Source organism: Tachypleus tridentatus, chromosome 7, assembly GCF_004210375.1.
Source record: "Tachypleus tridentatus isolate NWPU-2018 chromosome 7, ASM421037v1, whole genome shotgun sequence".
In the NCBI taxonomy this organism is placed as follows: Eukaryota; Metazoa; Arthropoda; class Merostomata; order Xiphosura; family Limulidae; genus Tachypleus; species Tachypleus tridentatus.
Window position 1 is genome coordinate 95,595,578 of NC_134831.1, and position 21,332 is coordinate 95,616,909.

At 36.1% G+C, this 21,332-nt stretch overlaps 1 protein-coding gene across 17 annotated transcripts in view; it reads right to left on the reverse strand.

Moving 5' to 3' along the window:
• The window catches only part of LOC143256242 (RNA-binding protein Musashi homolog Rbp6-like), a 291,694-nt gene that overhangs the window by 200,565 nt on the left and 69,797 nt on the right, over window positions 1-21,332 (reverse strand). For all 17 annotated transcript variants that reach the window (XM_076513181.1, XM_076513180.1, XM_076513184.1 and 14 more), the window contains one exon: window positions 12,713-12,805. In XM_076513181.1, coding sequence (XP_076369296.1) covers window positions 12,713-12,805 — 93 coding nt within the window. The remainder of the gene's footprint in view (window positions 1-12,712; window positions 12,806-21,332) is intronic.

Sequence of the window (21,332 nt, forward strand, 5' to 3'; positions counted from 1 at the left end):
TAGATGAACATATCTGTTTACACACTAAGTAACCAGACAAACTGGTAGATGAACATATCTGTTTACACACTAAGTAACCAGACAAACTGGTAGATGAACATATCTGTTTACACACTAAGTAACCAGACAAACTGGTAGATGAAAGTAACTGAGACTAACTGGTAGATGAACATATCTGTTTACACACTAAGTAACCAGACAAACTGGTAGATGAACATATCTGTTTACACACTAAGTAACCAGACAAACTGGTAGATGAACATATCTGTTTACACACTAAGTAACCAGACTAACTGGTAGATGAACATATCTGTTTACACACTAAGTAACCAGACAAACTGGTAGATGAATATATCTGTTAACACCAAGTAACCAGACAAACTGGTAGATGAATATATCTGTTAACACCAAGTAACCAGACTAACTGTTAGATGAACATATCTGTTTACACACTAAGTAACCAGACAAACTGGTAGATGAACATATCTGTTTACACACTAAGTAACCAGACAAACTGGTAGATGAACATATCTGTTTACACACTAAGTAACCAGGCAAACTGGTAGATGACTATATCTGTTTACGCACTAAGTAACCAGACAAACTGGTAGATGAACATATCTGTTTACACACTAAGTAACCAGATAACTGGTAGATGAACATATCTGTTTACACACTAAGTAACCAGACAAACTGGTAGATGAACATATCTGTTTACACACTAAGTAACCAGACAAACTGGTAGATGAACATATCTGTTTACACACTAAGTAACCAGACAAACTGGTAGATGAACATATCTGTTTACACTAAGTAACCAGACTAACTGGTAGATGAACATATCTGTTTACACACTAAGTAACCAGACAAACTGGTAGATGAACATATCTGTTTACACACTAAGTAACCAGACACTAACTGGTAGATGAACATATCTGTTTGCACACTAAGTAACCAGACAAACACATATCTGTTTACACACAAAGTAACCAGACAAACTGGTAGATGAACACATCTGTTTATAACCAGACAAACTGGTAGATGAACATACTGTTTACACTAAGTAACCAGACAAACTGGTAGATGAACATATCTGTTTACACACTAAGTAACCAGACAAACTGGTAGATGAATATATCTGTTTACACACTAAGTAACCAGACAAACTGGTAGATGAATATATCTGTTTACACACTAAGTAACCAGACTAACTGGTAGATGAATATATCTGTTTACACACTAAGTAACCAGACAAACTGGTAGATGAACATATCTGTTTACACACTAAGTAACGAGACTAACTGGTAGATGAACATATCTGTTTACATACTAAGTAGCCAGACAAACTGGTAGATGAATATATCTGTTTACACACTAAGTAACCAGACAAACTGGTAGATGAATATATCTGTTAACACCAAGTAACCAGACTAACTGTTAGATGAACATATCTGTTTACACACAAAGTAACCAGACAAACTGGTAGATGAACATATCTGTTTACACACTAAGTAACCAGACTAACTGGTAGATGAATATATCTGTTTACAAACTAAGTAACCAGTCTAACTATTAGATGAACATATCTGTTTACACACAAAGTAACCAGACTAACTGGTAGATGAACATATCTGTTTACACACTAAGCAACCAGACTAACTGGTAGATGAACACACACACTAAGTAACCAGACAAACTGGTAGATGAACATATCTGTTTACACACAAAGTAACCAGACAAACTGGTAGATGAACATATCTGTTTACACACTAAGTAACCAGACACTAAGTAACCAGACAAACTGGTAGATGAACATATCTGTTTACACTCTAAGTAACCAGACAAACTGGTAGATGAACATATCTGTTTACACACTAAGTAACCAGACAAACTGGTAGATGAATATATCTGTTTACACACTAAGTAACCAGACAAACTGGTAGATGAACATATCTGTTTACACACTAAGTAACCAGACAAACTGGTAGATGAATATATCTGTTTACGCACTATGGTTTAACAAGTAACCAGACTAACTGGTAGATGAACATATCTGTTTACACACAAAGTAACCAGACAAACTGGTAGATGAACATATCTGTTTACACACTAAGTAACGAGACTAACTGGTAGATGAACATATCTGTTTACACACTAAGTAACCAGACAAACTGGTAGATGAACATATCTGTTTACACACTAAGTAACCAGACAAACTGGTAGATGAACATATCTGTTTACACACAAAGTAACCAGACTAACTGGTAGATGAACACATCTGTTTGCACACTAAGTAACCAGACAAACTGGTAGATGAACATATCTGTTTACACACAAAGTAACCAGACTAACTGGTAGATGAACACATCTGTTTGCACACTAAGTAACCAGACAAACTGGTAGATGAACATATCTGTTTACACACTAAGTAACCAGGCAAACTGGTAGATGAATATATCTGTTTACGCACTAAGTAACGAAACTAACTGGTAGATGAACATATCTGTTTACACACTAAGTAACCAGACTAACTGGTAGATGAATATATCTGTTTACACACTAAGTAATGAGACTAACTGGTAGATGAACATATCTGTTTACATACTAAGTAGCCAGACAAACTGGTAGATGAATATATCTGTTTACACACTAAGTAGCCAGACAAACTGGTAGATGAACATATCTGTTTACACACTAAGTAACGAGACTAACTGGTAGATGAACATATCTGTTTACACACTAAGTAACCAGACAAACTGGTAGATGAATATATCTGTTAACACCAAGTAACCAGACTAAATGTTAGATGAACATATCTGTTTACACACAAAGTAACCAGACAAACTGGTAGATGAACATATCTGTTTACACACTAAGTAACCAGACTAACTGGTAGATGAATATATCTGTTTACAAACTAAGTAACCAGTCTAACTATTAGATGAACATATCTGTTTACACACAAAGTAACCAGACTAACTGGTAGATGAACATATCTGTTTACACACTAAGCAAGCAGACTAACTGGTAGATGAACACATCTGTTTGCACACTAAGTAACCAGACAAACTGGTAGATGAACATATCTGTTTACACACAAAGTAACCAGACAAACTGGTATATGAACACATCTGTTTACACACTAAGTAACCAGACAAACTGGTAGATGAACATATCTGTTTACACTCTAAGTAACCAAATAAACTGGTAGATGAATATATCTGTTTACACACTAAGTAACCAGACAAACTGGTAGATGAATATATCTGTTTACACACTAAGTAACCAGACAAACTGGTAGATGAACATATCTGTTTACACACAAAGTAACCAGACAAACTGGTAGATGAACATATCTGTTTACACACAAAGTAACCAGACTAACTGGTAGATGAACATATCTGTTTACACACTAAGCAAGTAGACAAACTGGTAGATGAACATATCTGTTTACACACAAAGTAATCAGACTAACTGGTTGATGTACATATTTGTTTGCACACTAAGTAACCAGACAAACTGGTAGATGAACATATCTGTTTACACACTAAGCAAGCAGACAAACTGGTAGATGAACATATCTGTTTACACACTAAGTAAAAAGACTAACTGGTAGATGAACATATCTGTTTACACACTAAGAAAGCAGACAAACTGGTAGATGAACATATTTGTTTACACACTAAGTAACCAGACAAACTGGTAGATGAACATATCTGTTTACACACTAAGCAAGCAGACAAACTGGTAGATAAACATATCTGTTTACACACAAAGTAATCAGACTAACTGGTTGATGTACATATTTGTTTACACACTAAGTAACCAGACAAACTGGAAGGTGAACATATCTGTTTACACACTAAGCAAGCAGACAAACTGTTAGATGAACATATCTGTTTACACACTAAGTAACAAGACAAACTGGTAGATGAACATATCTGTCTACACTCTAAGTAACCAAATAAACTGGTAGATGAATATATCTGTTTACACACTAAGTAACCAGACAAACTGGTAGATAAATATATCTGTTTACACACTAAGTAACCAGACAAACTGGTAGATGAACATATCTGTTTACACACTAAGTAACCAGGCAAACTGGTAGATGAACATATCTGTTTACACACAAAGTAACCAGACTAACTAATATATGAACATATTTGTTTACACACTAAGTAACCAGACAAACTGGTAGATGAACATATCTGTTTACACACTAAGCAAGCAGACAAACTGGTAGATGAACATATTTGTTTACACACTAAGTAACCAGACAAACTGGTAGATGAACATATTTGTTTACACACTAAGTAACCAGACAAACTGGTAGATGAACATATCTGTTTACACACTAAGCAAGCAGACAAACTGGTAGATAAACATATTTGTTTACACACTAATTAACCAGACAAACTGGTAGATGAACATTTATTTATCAAGTAAACAGACAAATGAACATTAGCTTTTATATTCTCCTGGTTCTCAGCGACATCTATCATAACAATGGGAAGACATTGCCGTTTGAATTCACGATAAACATAAACTAGTTAATCATTCGTTGTTTCCCTGACTTACATAACGTTAAAATTATTAAATTCAAAGCAAGCAGCTATTTAAAATCAGCCTATGATTCCTCCTATTAATTTGAAAATATAATTAATGTGACCGTAAGAATTCACTTGTAGAGATTAGGAAAGTCGACAAATGAATTTGTAGTTACACTAAAACTCTTTAGGTGGCATTAGTGCGACAACATAATTTAGATCTTAGATCTATGAGGGCCAAATGAACTCAGGTAACCCTAAACTGCGAGTTGTATTAAACTCCCTGGCGGTTTCGCATAGAGTCAATAATGGACATGGCGATACATGTAGGGTTAATTTAAACTTTGACATTTAATTTTTACACAAACATTGGTTCTTTTCAAATCCCGATGTTATTTAAAGACAGTGTCTATTTCTTTAAAGTTCATGACCTTAGCGATTTGCAGGGTCTCCAAAAATAATTCATATACTGAAGGTCAGTTGGCGTATTTTGTTTTAATGTACGAGTAATACTACGCGAGGGAAAGTAGCTGGTTTACGCCACCTACCGCTAATGCGTACGCTACTCTTTTACCAAGAAACAGTGGTATTGACCGTCACATTATGTTTAGTGGGAAGGGAATTCAAACCCCCGACCTTCAGATCGTGAGTCGAGTGCCTTATCCGAACCAGAGACCAGTTGAGCTGGCTTTACAAATAGAATGTATGTTGTTCCGAGTCGTCTAAAACATTTAATACCACGATATCATTCGTTAGAAATAAACAAGAAGAAGAAAAACAACAACAACATGACAATTGACCTGACATGTAAACAACATTTAAACACATGTGTAAACCTTATAATCTCTCTAAAGTCACTCGGAGAGAACACGGGATCTCTACAGGGGGAAACCAGTGCTCATTTAATTTTTTTGTTTGGTTTCGTTTCTCATATTTACTCTTGGCATTTAGAAACTTGCTTCTGTTTAGACCTGATGTTCTTCTCAGCCACGACAAGGCGTCCTGACTTCCAGCTTCATCGATTTCCTTAGGAACTGAAGCATTCGGATATTATTGATTAAGATTGTACACTGACTTTCAAACCGGGACATTAAGAAAAAAGTAAAGACAAAGAAAACTAAATCTATATAAAGATGGAGAACTATGGATGTTGAAAATATGAAACTTGTGTTGTTCCATTGAACTTTGGCGTAGTCAACAGTCAGAAACAGGTCAAAGTTCATTGCCGTGGTCACTAATAAAACCTAATTAACGAAACTTATTAGTTCTGGATAGTTAATTATTATTGTTCTTTTACACAAGGGTTTGTTTGTTTGTTTTATAATTTCGCGCAAAGCTACACAAGGGCTATCTGCGCTAGCCGTCCCTAATTTAGCAGTGTAAGACTAGAGGGAAGGCAGCTAGTCATCACCACTCTTGGACTACTCTTTTACCAACAAATAGTGGGACTGAACGTCACTTTATAACGCTCCCACGGCTGAAAGGGCGAGCATGTCTGGAGCGACGGGGATTCGAACCTACGGCCCTCAATTGACGAGTCGAATGCCTTAACCGCCGAGCCTCGCGATATCGAATTTCTCCTTTTCTTCTTTGCAACAAGAAAGTTTTTTTCACTCGTTTCTCTTTCGTAAGACATTAATTTTTATCAAACCGAAAGTAGAGATCCCCTGGACGTTCAGTAAGCTCACAATGGAAAAAACAAGTTTCTGTACCCTCGGTGGGCACATCACAGACGGTCCCTTGTGAAACTCCGTGCTTTTTGACAAACAAATAAAACCTTGTTTGTTTATCGTTTAAACGTGTGTTTATTTTAAGCAGCTGTTGTTCTTTAATTATTAAATACATAGACATCAAACACTAGATTTCAGGTTTTTAATGATGCGTGTGGTTCTGTAGGAATGTCGTTCAGTTTCATCTTAAAACTTCGTTGTGGTGAATGCTAACGTAGGCTTAGATCGCTTTTCCTTGTAATTCAAAAATTTAATTTGACATAAGCGTCCCTCAGAGACGCAGCGGTTCGTCCGTGTACTAATAGCGTTGAAAACCGGGTTTCGATATCTGGTGATAGGCAGAACATTGTGTAACTTTGTGCTTAACTGTAAACAAACAAATAGTTGACGTAAACACTAATTAAAATCGTAGGTCAGAAAACACAAACGAGAATCCTGAAGAGAGCACACACTTTGATATTTTCCAATAGATGGCGAATTTTGGATACAATCCAAGAAGAGTTGTTTTACACGATTTTATAGAATACTGAGGATACACATTAGTTCTTAGTCTTTCCCTCTTCTGTGAAACAAGTCACGTTACATGTTAGCTGGCTACTGTTCTATTCTGCAAAGTATGCTATTTGTGCCTGAAACTTTTTTTTTTTTTACAATTACTAGAATGATAAATTGTGTGGAAAAAAATATTATCCAAATTTTGCAGAAATTTCATAAAAATTAACAAAATTCCTTAAATAGAGAAGTACATCGCAAAAAACAACAAGTAAAAATGTCTTCATATAACGCCTATTAATAACCTCTGTTGACATCTGACCTTTTGCACAGCATTTTTGGTTTTCGTAACTTCAAATTTTAACACATTGTTGCTTCTGCGATGTCGTGATTAGGACTCGATAGGCCGGCCCCCTAGTGGCACAGATAGCAAATTGTGCAGCTTTGTGCTTTATTCCAATTAAACCAAGCCGAAAGGACTCGGTAGGCCGGCCCCCTAGTGGCACAGATAGCATATTGTGCAGCTTTGTGCTTAATTCCAATTAAACCAAGCCGAAAGGACTCGGTAGGCCGGCCCCTTAGTGGCACAGATAGCAAATTGTGCAGCTTTGTGCTTAATTCCAATTAAACCAAGCCGAAAGGACTCGGTAGGCCGGCCCCCTAGTGGCACAGATAGCAAATTGTGCAGCTTTGTGCTTAATTCCAATTAAACCAATTGAAAGGACTCGGTAGGCCGGCCCCCTAGTGGCACAGATAGCAAATTGTGCAGCTTTGTGCTTAATTCCAATTAAACCAATCGAAAGGACTCGGTAGAAAGGTAAACACTCGTAAAGTGTCCTGTTTTAGAGTTTTAACCCTCGTTACCAATACGTAAAACAAAAAGTACCTTTAACCAACCGAGACCAACGTCTTACTGATTACACGATAAAAAGAAAGGAAACATTTCTGGATTTATTCTACGTTAAAATATCAAATTTCAAAGACAAATATAAGTGTTAATGTCTGCTTACTATATACGACTATTTATTCCGACTTATATCAAAACCCTTCGCATACCGATGAGGTCCGCATGACACCAGCCAGAAATTGCCAGTGTAATACTTCATATAATTACGTAAACGTAAAATCTTCCTTCTTAGAATACAATTAAAAGGCGGTTTTATAAGGTCGCTAGCTATTTTCTAATACTCTGGGAATAATATACCAATAAATGAATGTTCTAAGCTAGGCCTAATTAGGCTTAAAACAAATTGTAGTGTAAACTATAGCTCTATGAATAAAAGGTGAATTTCACTTCCTTGTGTGCTTTAAAATAAAAATAGAAGTTAAGACAGTAATTTGCTGCGTGTGTTTCCACTTTTTAGGCTTTGGAACAAAATAGAGGAATTTTTAACTCGCTCACCGTGTGACACCGGCTCTTCTTAACAACACGTGCTCTTAATCACCTAAAATATCTCATTTAAACAATGTCTAAAATAATAGAAGAGAAAAACTAAACATTCCTACTAGACGCTGAAGGACATATGCTACGCCCACTGTGGGTATCGAAACCTGATTCTAAGGGTATATACATTTTGAGACTTTCCTTGAGTCATCAGTATCTTCTGTAGTCGCTATTAATCAGCGATAAGACAACAGACTTACAAAATCTGGGGTTCGATCCAGCGGTGAACACAGCAGATAGCTCAGTGTGGCTTTAAAACAAACAAAGGTACTCAAGTAGGATAATAATTTTATTTTGTACCACTAGAAGTCGATGAAATAAAGCTACACTTTCCTAAACGTTTTTTCTTCATGACCTCACGCACCGTATTTATACCTTAAGACACGTGTGAAGCATTGATGCAAATTTGAACCCTCACGAGCCCGTGGAGGACGTATGTGTTGAAACAAAAACAACTACCTAATCCGGCTTTATTAATTTGAATTGAATTTTTCGAGACAAATCCTATTGGCTGAACCTACAACCAGTTCTAAATAACATCGAAAAATACTGCCAGAAATACAGAATTAAAATCAATATTCCGAAAACCCAAGTGATATTATTCAGCAGACTCAATAAACTGAAAAAAAATCCACCAAAGCTCTACATGAATGGATCACTTTTACTGACTGCTACTTCTGCTAAGTTTCTCGGTCTAACTTACGATTCAAAATTAACGTGGTTATCGCATATTAAAAATATACTGATACGAATGTGGAAAAGAGCAAATTATGCAAAAAGTCTTTCAGGTAAAAACCAAGGAACATCACCAGACAACATACTTAAAGTCTACAAAACATACATTAGACCCATAATAGAATATGCATCTACTGCATGGATAGCACCCACACATTTACAGAAACTACAACGAATACAAAATTAACTTCGGCATATAAAGTACCACGCAGCACTTCATCCACATTCATGCACAAGTATGCGAACATAGACACAATATCTGAAAGACTCTTGTATAATTCTCTGAAATATTTCAATAAGAATTGGCATAAGAATGACTTAATGTGTGATCTCGACAGATACCGCGTACATGATGTAAATAGTCCTAACTACCTCTCCCCTTTTAACATGTACTTAAGTAATGTTACACAAGCTGGCCACCTTGCACGAGACACTTAATCCTTGTTTTTCTATTATTGATCCCTTATTTTCTTATATAATTATCTTTTATTTATTTTTTTCTTTCTATTTTATTGTTACTACGAGTAGTAACATAAAGTAGTAAAAGGTAACATAAGAAATAACAAAAATAAAATAATAAAAATAAAAAATATATTAAAATGAAAATTAAAAAAAACCTTTTCCATGTTGTGTCCATGCATGGACTGTGCCCTGAAACGGGCCTGAGTACGGTGTTATATTCTGGCCCAAAGATATAACAAGACAAATCCCTGAACACCAGACGCTATTAACGTTAGGGAGGGAGGAAGAAGTCTAATGTACCTGACCCTCCTGGGTATTTAACATCAATACTCAAATACCCACTCAGAGAGACTCGACTCTATTGGCTGATAATACGTTTCCGTACTATTTCGGCGTTGGCAGTGCGAGTAATAAATATTAAATGGTGAGGTGACTGAAATCGGTCAGCGAATCACGAGCTTAATGACCAGGAATAAAAACATATAAGTCTTCAAACGAAACATAGAAGTATTCACGAACCGGTTAGAACAACCTTGGTAGATACTGTGAAGCAAGCCGAGTATATATTAAGTCTGTAGCTGCTTTCAAAGTGTTCCTGTCTACTTATCCCACTGCTGACTATCGTCATATTTCTACTTTCCCTACCGAATCACAGGTGAAATCGTTCGTATTTAAATTGAAAGCTAAACACAAAAGGTGATGGCACACACATAAAACGTTGGTAATTTCTTAACTAATGATGATCAGAATGTGGCTTTATCGATTTTACTGAATTTACTACCAGCAGGTAGACCTTAGTACCAGCTAAACTGTTGTATTTTATTTAAAAATTTATCAGCTAACAAGTAAAACTTTGTCTCGAAAAGATACATTCAAAACCAACTTCTCCGGAGTTCCCGGATTGAACTCACTTTTAATATTCAACAACTTACGGTATAAAGACACCCCTTGACCACTGAGGGACGTGTTTAAAAAGGCACAATTAAAAACAGCTCTTTCTCTCATTCTTCTATAATCGTTTCGATGCCATATGTAATATCAGAAAAAGATTAAGCGAGTATAACAGCAGTAGGTGTTTCTAAGTAGTTTCTGTTTATTACAGATCTTGTTGTTGACTGTTATATTTAAAATATCGTTAATTACAGATCTTGTTGTTGACTGTTAAAGTGTCGTTAATTACAGATCTTGCTGTTGACTGTTGTATTTAAAGTGTCGTTAATTACAGATCTTGCTGTTGACTGTTGTATTTAAAGTGTCGTTAATTACAGATCTTGTTGTTGACTGTTGTATTTAAAGTATCACTTAGTGTAGAACTTGATTTAGACTCACATTCAAGTAAAGAATAGTTTGGTCTACAATGTGATCCAAAACTCCTGTTCCAATGTTTTTGATTTGCTGTTTATTTAAAATGGTGGCATAACTAAATCCCAGTTTTTGTGGTCAAACCTCTGAATGTTCTGAAAAGTATTCGAATAATTTATTTTTAATAGTTCGTGTTTAATTTCTAGCATAATGGCGATTCTCAACGTTCGCGCTGATTTATTAATACACAGTTTTGTTAGACCAGGTGACAGCGTTGAACTGACACCTACACGCTATCTTTTCGCGATTTGCTGGCTTAAAAAACAAAGCGTAGAAAACAAAAGAAGCCCAATGTTCGTTATCCGTCAAGTAAACAGATGAGATAGCTTTTCTAGTGCTACATAGCCAGGATTACTGGACCTTTGTTACTAGGGGCAACACGACTGACGCATTGAAACTTGGCAGGTGTGTTCCTAATACGACCAAATTAACAAAGCACATGTAGTAGAACTTTATTTAGTGCAGGGAAAGTCTTACTTCGTTAATGTCTCTGTATGAACTAGTGACTGAAACACAGTCAGCCTCCAGTGTCTAGTCAACTGTTTTGTTTTAAGTTCATTTTAGCACTATTTTTTAAGTTTATAAAGGTTTTGGAATATACTGAAGTGTTTCGTTTAGGGTATACAGATAATCCATATTTTGTTTGTTTCATTTAATATGGTTTGTTGTATTTTTACTAGAGCTCACCTCTTTATTTTTGGTATCTTTCTCCAAAATGATCGATGAACATTAAAGCAACAAAATATAGTTTTTTTAGTTAGTTATATAAAAGTACGGTCCCCGATTGAAAAACTTTCTAATGTTCCTCTGTTGTTATCGTGACAGATTTTGTCATGTAACTCGATCATTTTAATTAGTTCATTTGGAGTGACAGACATGAGAGAAGGCACCTGGTCAACAGCAACCATCGCCAACTCTTGGACTATCGTAATCGAATAGTTAACTCCCACCCACCCCTATAACGAACCCATGGTCCCCAATGCTTAACACGATTTTGCGGTAACGTGATGCAAACCATGGGACCTCAGATTCAAATTACGGCATGACCCATAAGGGAACCACTTGACTGTGTGATATATAACATTAACTTCGGATCAAGGCAAGCCTTCTACATGTATCATAGTATAGAATATCTACCCTTCCAAATGCATAAAGTCTAATAATACGAGTGTGCCTCCATAACAGATTCTCTCGTGGGTTATTTGTTCCCTCCCAAGTAAGACTCCTTCACCCTCTAACAAATATAAAAGTAACATTAAACGTAACTTCTGGATTATTGGATCACGTGGTCGTACACCTAAAAATAACTACAGTTACGTCACACAGTGTTTTCTCACACTGCTCATGGGAACATTCAATAATACATGTTCAGTGTTTGAATCTAACAATGTTGTGTTACCAAAACATTATTGTTAATACTAGAGATGTTCAATGTGTTATTCTGATTTCTAATTCACATAAATGTTTTATCAGATATTTCTTTCCAAAGACTTGTCTGTTGAAAAATAAGAGTTTATGTCAGCGAAACGTAGTGAAGAAACTAAAGTACATTCACCACTGTTAATTCACAGACGTTTCCTTGTGTTTGCTATTAAAACAATGACTGAATACAGAGTAGCGTGAGAGGTAATGTCCAATGAAGCTTATATCCACACCAACGGAACATTACCAGATTTAAAAGGATACTATTTTTTTCGTATCAGATGTCTTCTTTAGCCCAATAGCTGTTTGTGAGAGAAACCTAAACAAACAAACGTTGGATTTAAGAGGACACGTGAACTGTCGAAACTACCATCCAGGTACATGTCGTGATGTTCCGTTGATGTGGATTCAAACCTTTCTGTACCTTTGCTTCCGGTATCAACGGATGCTGGTAATTTGCTGTTTCAACCAGAAATATTTCTAGCTTATAAATACCAAGCTCTGATTCAACTCACCCGTCCATATTGCTGGAAATAGTTTTTGACGTCCTCCAAAGTGGTTGGTGCTGAGAGACCTCCAACGAATATCTTTTTTGTTCGTGTTATCATCTGTATAGACGAAAAATACAAAACAAAAAGAGACATCTCAGTTTTAAACGTGCACATAACATACTATGACCAATAAATTAAAGGCAATAATACAGAATAAAAAGGGTCAATTGAAAATTTGCAAACATAATCGTGAATGAATAAAATATTGATAAAACTATTATCTAGAAAGTGTTGCCTAAGAGTTAAGACTAAAAATATACCACTTGATTTTCAATAATTCTGTATTGAGTTAAAGAACAGGAATCCCCACTGGTGATTGCATCATTAACTCTCAAAACATAAATTGAATGTGCATGTTTACTAAGCACTATTTGACCAATCATTTCACATATGTGATGCTACCAATTTTCACATATTTTTGCATTTTACAGAATAAGTAGATGTTTGTACTCAAGCACAAAGCTGTACAGTGGGCTATGTGTTCTGAGCCTACCACGGATATCGAGACCCTATTTTTAGTGCTATAAGTATGCGAACTTAGCACTGTGTCACAAGGTGTATATAACAAGATATAAATACGAGTGTGGCATTTACAATACTGTTATCCTTCCTGAAGATTATTTATTTTTAATTGGCCTGGTGCCTTCAACAGTTTTGTCTCATTGAGTACTTTTAATAGTTAGGCCCAGTAATTTCAACAACTTTATATTATTGTGTACTTTAATAGTTAGATTTGTTTCTTTGTTTTTTGAATTTAGCGCAAAGCTACACGAGGGCTATCTGCGCTAGCCGTTCCTAACTTAGCAATGTAAGACTAGAGGGAATGCAGCTAGTCATCACCACCCACCGCCAACTCTTGGGCTACTCTTTAACCAACGAATAGTGGGATTGACCGTCACATTATAACGCCCCCACGGCTGAAAGGGCGAACATATTTGGTGCGACGGGGATTCGAACCCGCGACGATTACGAGTCGAACGCCTTAACACACCAGACCATGTCGGGCCTAAAAGTTATGTGTGATGTTTTTAATAGTTTTATCTTATTGTGTATTTTTAATAGTCAGGCCTTGTGTTTTCAACAGTTTTATCTTATTGTATACTTTTATTTGGCTTAGTGTTTTTAAGTTTTATTTTATTTATACTTTTATCTGGTCTGCTGTTTTCAACAGTTTTATCTTATTGTATACTTTTATTTGGTCTGCTGTTTTTAACAGTTTTATCTTATTGTGTATTTTTAATATTTAGGCCTACTATTTTGAACAGTTTTATCTTACTGTGTACTTCTAACAGTTAGGCCTGGTGCTATCAACAGTATTAAATTATGTACTTTTAATAGTTAGGCCTAGTGCTATCAACAGTATTAAATTATGTACTTTTAATAGTTAGGCTTAGTATATTAAGAAACTGAAACCTAACATTTAATAAAACATTTGGCGACATTAGTCTTACAAAACCAGAATGGTTTCGGCTTCAGCGAATACTTTGAAATAAATCGTTAAATATCAGTTTATGAGAAGCTTAACTGGAAAATTGGAATACGAGTTTCATTAAATATGGGTTTTAATGAAATCATTCTCGATTCTCTTCTTCAGGCTGAATAATAACAGAATTATGAAACAAGAAATAGCTTCAAAATATTAAAATTCATAGTAAATGTGTAGATATAATTAGAATGCTCAAATAATCAACGTTTATAATACATAATTTAAAACTTTATTCTAAAACCGATCAATGGTGCTGAAATATATTCACGTATTAGAGGTTATATTACATCATACTGTTCAACGTGTCTTGTTAGCTAACAGCACAGCGACAAAAAGGGCAAAACTGCCCCGTACCCTAAGCCATGCAATTCCAGGGTGTCATTTGTGTGTAGAATAATAATAAGGACAGAAAAAAAAGAAATCTACTCTCTTGAGGAAAATAAATGAAAGAGAAAGCAAGTACAACGGAATAATACGTATTTATGGAACGTATTCCAAAACATCTTTAGCCTGCTCCTTTAAGCCTAATACATATTTAAACAACTTAAACCGTAGACACAACATCAAGCAGTGTGAACCTTTAACCAACCTGAGTGCTAGTTTACGAATAGAAGTAAAGTGAACTTAAATCGCAGCATTCGTCTTCAAATAAAATAGTCTTTTAATGCGTAATCTAGATTACTATGATTCACCAATAGCTTGTTTGTTTGTTTTGTATTTCGCGCAAAGTTACTCGAGGGCTATCTGCGCTAGCCATCCCTCATTTAGCAGTGTAAGACTAAAGGGAAGACAGCTAGTCATCACCACCCGTCGCGAACTCTTGGGCTACTCTTTTACCAACGAAGAGTGGGATTGACCGTCACATTATAACACCCCCACGGCTGAAAGGGCGAGCATGTTTGGTAAGTGGGGGATTCGAATTCGCGACCCTCGGATTACGAGTCGAACGCCTTAACCCACCTGGCCATGCCGGGCCTCTCACCAATAGCTGTTGCCTTCATGATGAAACCTCTTCCCAGTTTGTTAGACCCAGCTTTATTTAATCAAATAATGAAGTCATATTTCACATTTTCAACCAATCAAGTACACGCTCTATTAAATAAGTAGCCAAAGAGTCCCGGGGGATATACGCCCTTTAAAACTGTAGTTAAAAACAGGAGTTATTTAAACTAAGGTTAAATATTCACCCTTTAAATTAATTTTGAACAGAGGCCATTTAAACTAAGATTAGAGAAGATTCCTTTAAACTAAAGTTAAAAAAAGACATTTTAAAAACAACTATGGTTAAACAGCATCACTTTAAAAGGAAAGTGAAACAACGGTCCTATGAAATTAAACTCACGAAGAACCATTTAAGATAACTTTGGTTTAATGGAGGTCACATTTCTAATGGTATTACGCGATCTACCTTTACATTTGACCCTTGAAACACTGACAGAGAACGAGTGACGTAATGGAGGAATTTTACCTTAAGGTTAAACGATGTCAGTGAGTTTACATAACACAGACACTCAATGTAAATGACGAATTATGATAATAAAAATGTCTGGAATTGATTGGCTCATTTAAGTGACCAATCATGAAGCCGAAAGTTAAAACAAAAATAACCATTCACGGAGTTTGTTGGTGGCCAATATTTTTATTATATGACAAGTAATACTCGTGCCAGAGCAAACACAGATTTGATTTAACACGTAGAATCAAAATATGATTGGTATTTCTCTCTATATGTACACTGCTGGCCAAAATCTTAAGGCCAATGAACATAAGAGAAAAAATATGCATTTTACGTTGTCAGACTCAACCCCTTATTTAAGTAGAACTTCGAAAGATGGAAATAAGAAAAGGGAAAATAAAAATAAAAAAACCTTTTTAGCATTTAATATGGAAAATGTGAACACTATGAAATTAACCTAAATACTAGCTGGTCAAAAGTTTAAGACCATACTGAAACGAAGCGTTAATCGGTAAACACGTAACGAAATTTAGTCATTTGTGTTCAAGCATTAACGTTGTCAACATCTCCCACTGACATCTCCTGTGTTACATTGAGTAAAAACATGGTAAAGGCTAAACAGTTGACAGAGTTTGAACATGGCAAAATTGTCGAGCTGCAAAAGCAAGGTATCTCTCAACGTGCCATCACTGGTGAGATTGGGCGTAGTAAAACTGAGGGATACGGAACGAGAATTTCAAGTGGTCGGCCCAAGAAACTTTCGCCGGCGTTGAGCAGGAAGATTCGACGGGCTGTCCGGCAACATACCAGCCGATCGTCGAACCAGATTAAGGCCCTTACGGACGCAGAATGCAGCTCAAGAACAATAAGACGGCATCTACGAGAGAAATGCTTTAAAAACCGTAAACGTCTTCAAAGGCCCTCGCTTGTGTGGAAATGACTGGATCTTTCAACAGGACAACTTTGAAATCCACAATGCCCGCAGGACAAAGGACTTTTTATGGCCAATAACGCGATTCTTTTGGACCGTCCAGCGTGTTCACCCGAACTGAACCCCATTGAAAATGTTTGGGGGTAGGTGGCGAGGGACGTCTGTATAAATGGACGTCAATTCCAAACAGTGCATGATCTTCGTAAAGCCATCTTCACCACTTGTAATAACATTCCAGCCAGCCTTCTGCAAACGCTTATATCGACCATGCCAAAGCGAATGTTTGCAGTTATTTGCAATGACGGCCGTGCAACTCATTACTGAGACCTCTTGTTGGGCATTTCCTCTCCTGCTTAGGACTTCTCTTTGTTAGGGTCTTAAACTTTTGACCAGCTAGTATTTAGGCTAATTTCATATTGTTCACATTTTTCCTATTAAATGCTAAAAACGTTTTTTATTTTTATTTTCCCTTTTCTTATTTTCATCTTTCGAAGCTCTACTCAAATAAATGGTTGAGTCTAACAACGTAAAATGCATATTTTTTCTTTATGTTCATTGGTCTTAAGATTTTGGCCAGCAGTGCATATCGATATCATAACACTATATCATCACGTACATACTGTATCAATATAATAACACTCCATCATCACGTACATACTGTATCAATATCATAACACTACATCATCACGTACATACTGTATCGATATCATAACACTACATCCTCACGTACATACTGTATCAATATCATAACACTACATCATCACGTACATACTGTATCGATATCATAACACTACATCATCACGTACATACTGTATCAGTATCATAACACTACATCATCACGTACATACTGTATCAGTATCATAACACTACATCATCACGTACATACTGTATCGATATCATAACACTACATCATCACGTACATACTGTATCGATATCATAACACTACATCATCACGTACATACTGTATCAGTATCATAACACTACATCATCGCGTGCATACTGTATCAATATCATAACACTACATCATCGCGTACATACTGTATCGATATCATAACACTACATCATCGCGTGCATACTGTATCAATATCATAACACTACATCATCACGTGCATACTGTATCGATATCATAACACTACATCATCACGTGCATACTGTATCGGTATCATAACACTACATCCTCGCGTGCATGCTGTATCGGTATCATAACACTACATCATCGCGTGCATACTGTATCGATATCATAACACTACATCATCAGGTGCATACTGTATCGATATCATAACACTGCATCATCACGTGCATACTGTATCGGTATCATAACACTAAATCATCACGTGCATACTGTATCGTATCATAACACTACATCATCGCGTGCATACTGTATCGATATCATAACACTACATCATCACGTACATACTGTATCGATATCATAACACTACATCATCACGTACATACTGTATCAGTATCATAACACTAAATCATCACGTACATACTGTATCGATATCATAACACTAAATCATCACGTACATACTGTATCAATATCATAACACTACATCATCACGTACATACTGTATCAATACAATAACACTACATCATCACGTACATACTGTATCGATATCATAACACTACATCATCACGTACATACTGTATCGATATCATAACACTACATCATCACGTACATACTGTATCGATATCATAACACTACATCATCACGTACATACTGTATCAATACAATAACACTACATCATCACGTACATACTGTATCGATATCATAACACTACATCATCACGTACATACTGTATCGATATCATAACACTATATCATCACGTATATACTGTATCAATATCATAACACTATATCATCACGTATATACTGTATCAATATCATAACACTACATCATCACGTACATACTGTATCGATATCATAACACTACATCATCACGTACATACTGTATCAATATCATAACACTACATCATCACGAAAATACTGAAACAATATCATTATAGTATTCGTTTGCAATAGAGTAGTCCAAGAGTTGGCATGGGTGGTGATGACTAGCTGCTTTTCTTTAGTCTTACACTACTAAATTTGGGACGGCTAATGCAAATAGCCCTCGTGTAGCTTTGCGCGAAATTCAAAACAAACCAAAACAATCATAACACTTTAGCTGAGTTTGAGTCTGGCACGTAACACTAATCCTGGTTTCAACATATTACAAGTTTACACGGATTAATACAAATTCCATGAAACGTAAAAATTAGTTTTTTTAAGGAAGTAAGTTGTATATATGTGAACCGTAAATCTACGAAAGGCTTTATTTCTTTACGGTCATGAATTATGACATAATCTGTTATTTTCATACAATATTTTGTAAATAAATGATTAGTATTCGATTTAATGCAACGTCATCGACCGATTGTACAGTAAAACTGTGTGTGAAACGGTTTTGATACGTGGATACAGCCTCTCCGACTCAGCTAACCCACACGTGATGTTCTTCACCTGCGTTTCTGTCACTACCAATTAATTTTGTCGACGGATTCACACAAGGAAAACTTTTTCGTTATCTCTTGGCTCTAAGCCTAACATGAATGATGATTTCATGTCTTCACAAATGTCTCCTCGTCAGTGTCTTCTCCTGCTGTTAAGCTGTTACATGTTACACTGAACAACAATCGTAGTTAGCATTGAGGTCATATCACAACATCAAATCCAACTCTTAGGAGTTACTGAAATGCTTGTTGTTTTCTTTTCAGAGTAAAGACAGTCAGCTCTTTATTGTATGTCTATCGCCGGGAAACGCACCCCGGATCTTAGTTTGTATAAATTTGAATCTTATAAAGTTAGAAAACATGTACAGTTTACAACTCTAGAAAGCTGAACCAGTAATTTTTGTCATGGTTCTGAATGGCTAGGTCAGAGGTCTCAAGGTTCAAAAGTAACGGCGTGTCATAAAACTGTTTACCAGATCTCAAGGCCCAGACATAACAATCTTTAATACAGAACTGTTGACCAGACCTCAAGGTCCAGACATAACGATATTTAATACAGAACTGGTGAGCAGGTCGAGAACAACCAATCAGTAACAGCCATTTCCTGTCCGGTTATACTCTTCACTAAGTAGTTAGAAGAGCGGAGTGTGTTCAGTAGGATATCGCAGGCTCGAACCTTGGACATTCAAATCCATAGCCCGCCAAGCTAACGGCTAGGCCCATTAAGTTAAAGTGAGCGTGTTCACAAACATCCGATATTGAAGATATATAATATAATTGGCTGTCTGTGTACATATACAGTCTCCCCCCTCGTGTTTGTTTGTTTGTTTTTGAATTTCGCACAAAGCTACTCGAGGGCTATCTGTGCTAGCTGTCCCTAATTTAGCAGTGTAAGACTAGAGGAAGGCAGCTAGTCATCACCGCCAACTCTTGGGCTACTCTTTTACCAACGAATAGTGGGATTGACCGTCACATTATAACGCCCCCACGGCTGAAAAGACGAGCATGTTTCGCGCGACCGGGATGCGAAACCGCGACCCTCAGATTACGATTCGCACGCTTTAACACGCTTGGCCATGCCGGGCCGACCCCCCTCGTGAGGGGCAGTGGTAACTCTGACAGCTTATAATGTTAAAACTAGGGTTCTGATACACGCGGAGAGCAAAGCGCATAGAGCCCATTGTGTAGTTTTATGGTTGACAGCTTAAGTTATTGTTTTTTTATTTATTCAACGTTTCGCTAATTATAAGACAAACAGTTCAGTACAGATTAAAGGAACTCGTGACATTTTGCATTCAGTTACAATTACGATTTAACTTCAAAATTAACTCCTGTCTTAAACAAAAACATTCATTACTGGTTAATTATTTACACTCGGTATCATTAGTTGTAAAGGTAACATTGTTCAGAGTGAATTAGTTATGAACAATACTAATGTTTGTACATACAAATTAATTTTACTGTTTTTATTTTCCGTTTTATGACTTAATACGTTTCACATATTTTCGCAGATGATTCCAGACGGCGCCACAGGTACTGCACGAAATGAGATGAAACTGAAAATGATGTTGGCATTTATTCATCAAGTCATCTGGACGAAGTAGAAGCCCCGCCCCCTCTCTCTATATATATACATACAGGATCTGGACCAAAAAGTGCCCTCCTTAAAAATATAGCTAATTTGTTATATCTTTAATTGTATAACAAAAAAATGTGTAAAACTATATGTTTTTAGAACGTACTCGACGACATTTGTTCAAATATGATCTGAAATCATAATTTTAACACTGGTTTTAATCAATACCTGAACGTTTCACGATCTCTGTTATATTTTCTCATAAAAAGTGTTGTCCACCTGATGTACTCATCTCCAAAATAGTTTCTCTATATAGACAGTTTTGCGTCATCTTCCAAAAATGTATTGATTTAGTACAGTCTTTACCTTTATAAGGTTCTATGTTTACTTGTAACTAAGTAATAGCCAAGTTTACTTGTAAGTAAGTAATAGCCAAGTTTTCTTGTAACTAAGTAATAGCCAAGTTTACTTGTAACTAAGTAATAGCCAAGTTTACTTGTAACTAATTAATAGCCAAGTTTACTTGTAAGTAAGTAATAGCCAAGTTTTCTTGTAACTAAGTAATAGCCAAGTTTACTTGTAACTAAGTAATAGCCAAGTTTTCTTGTAACTAAGTAATAGCCAAGTTTACTTGTAACTAAGT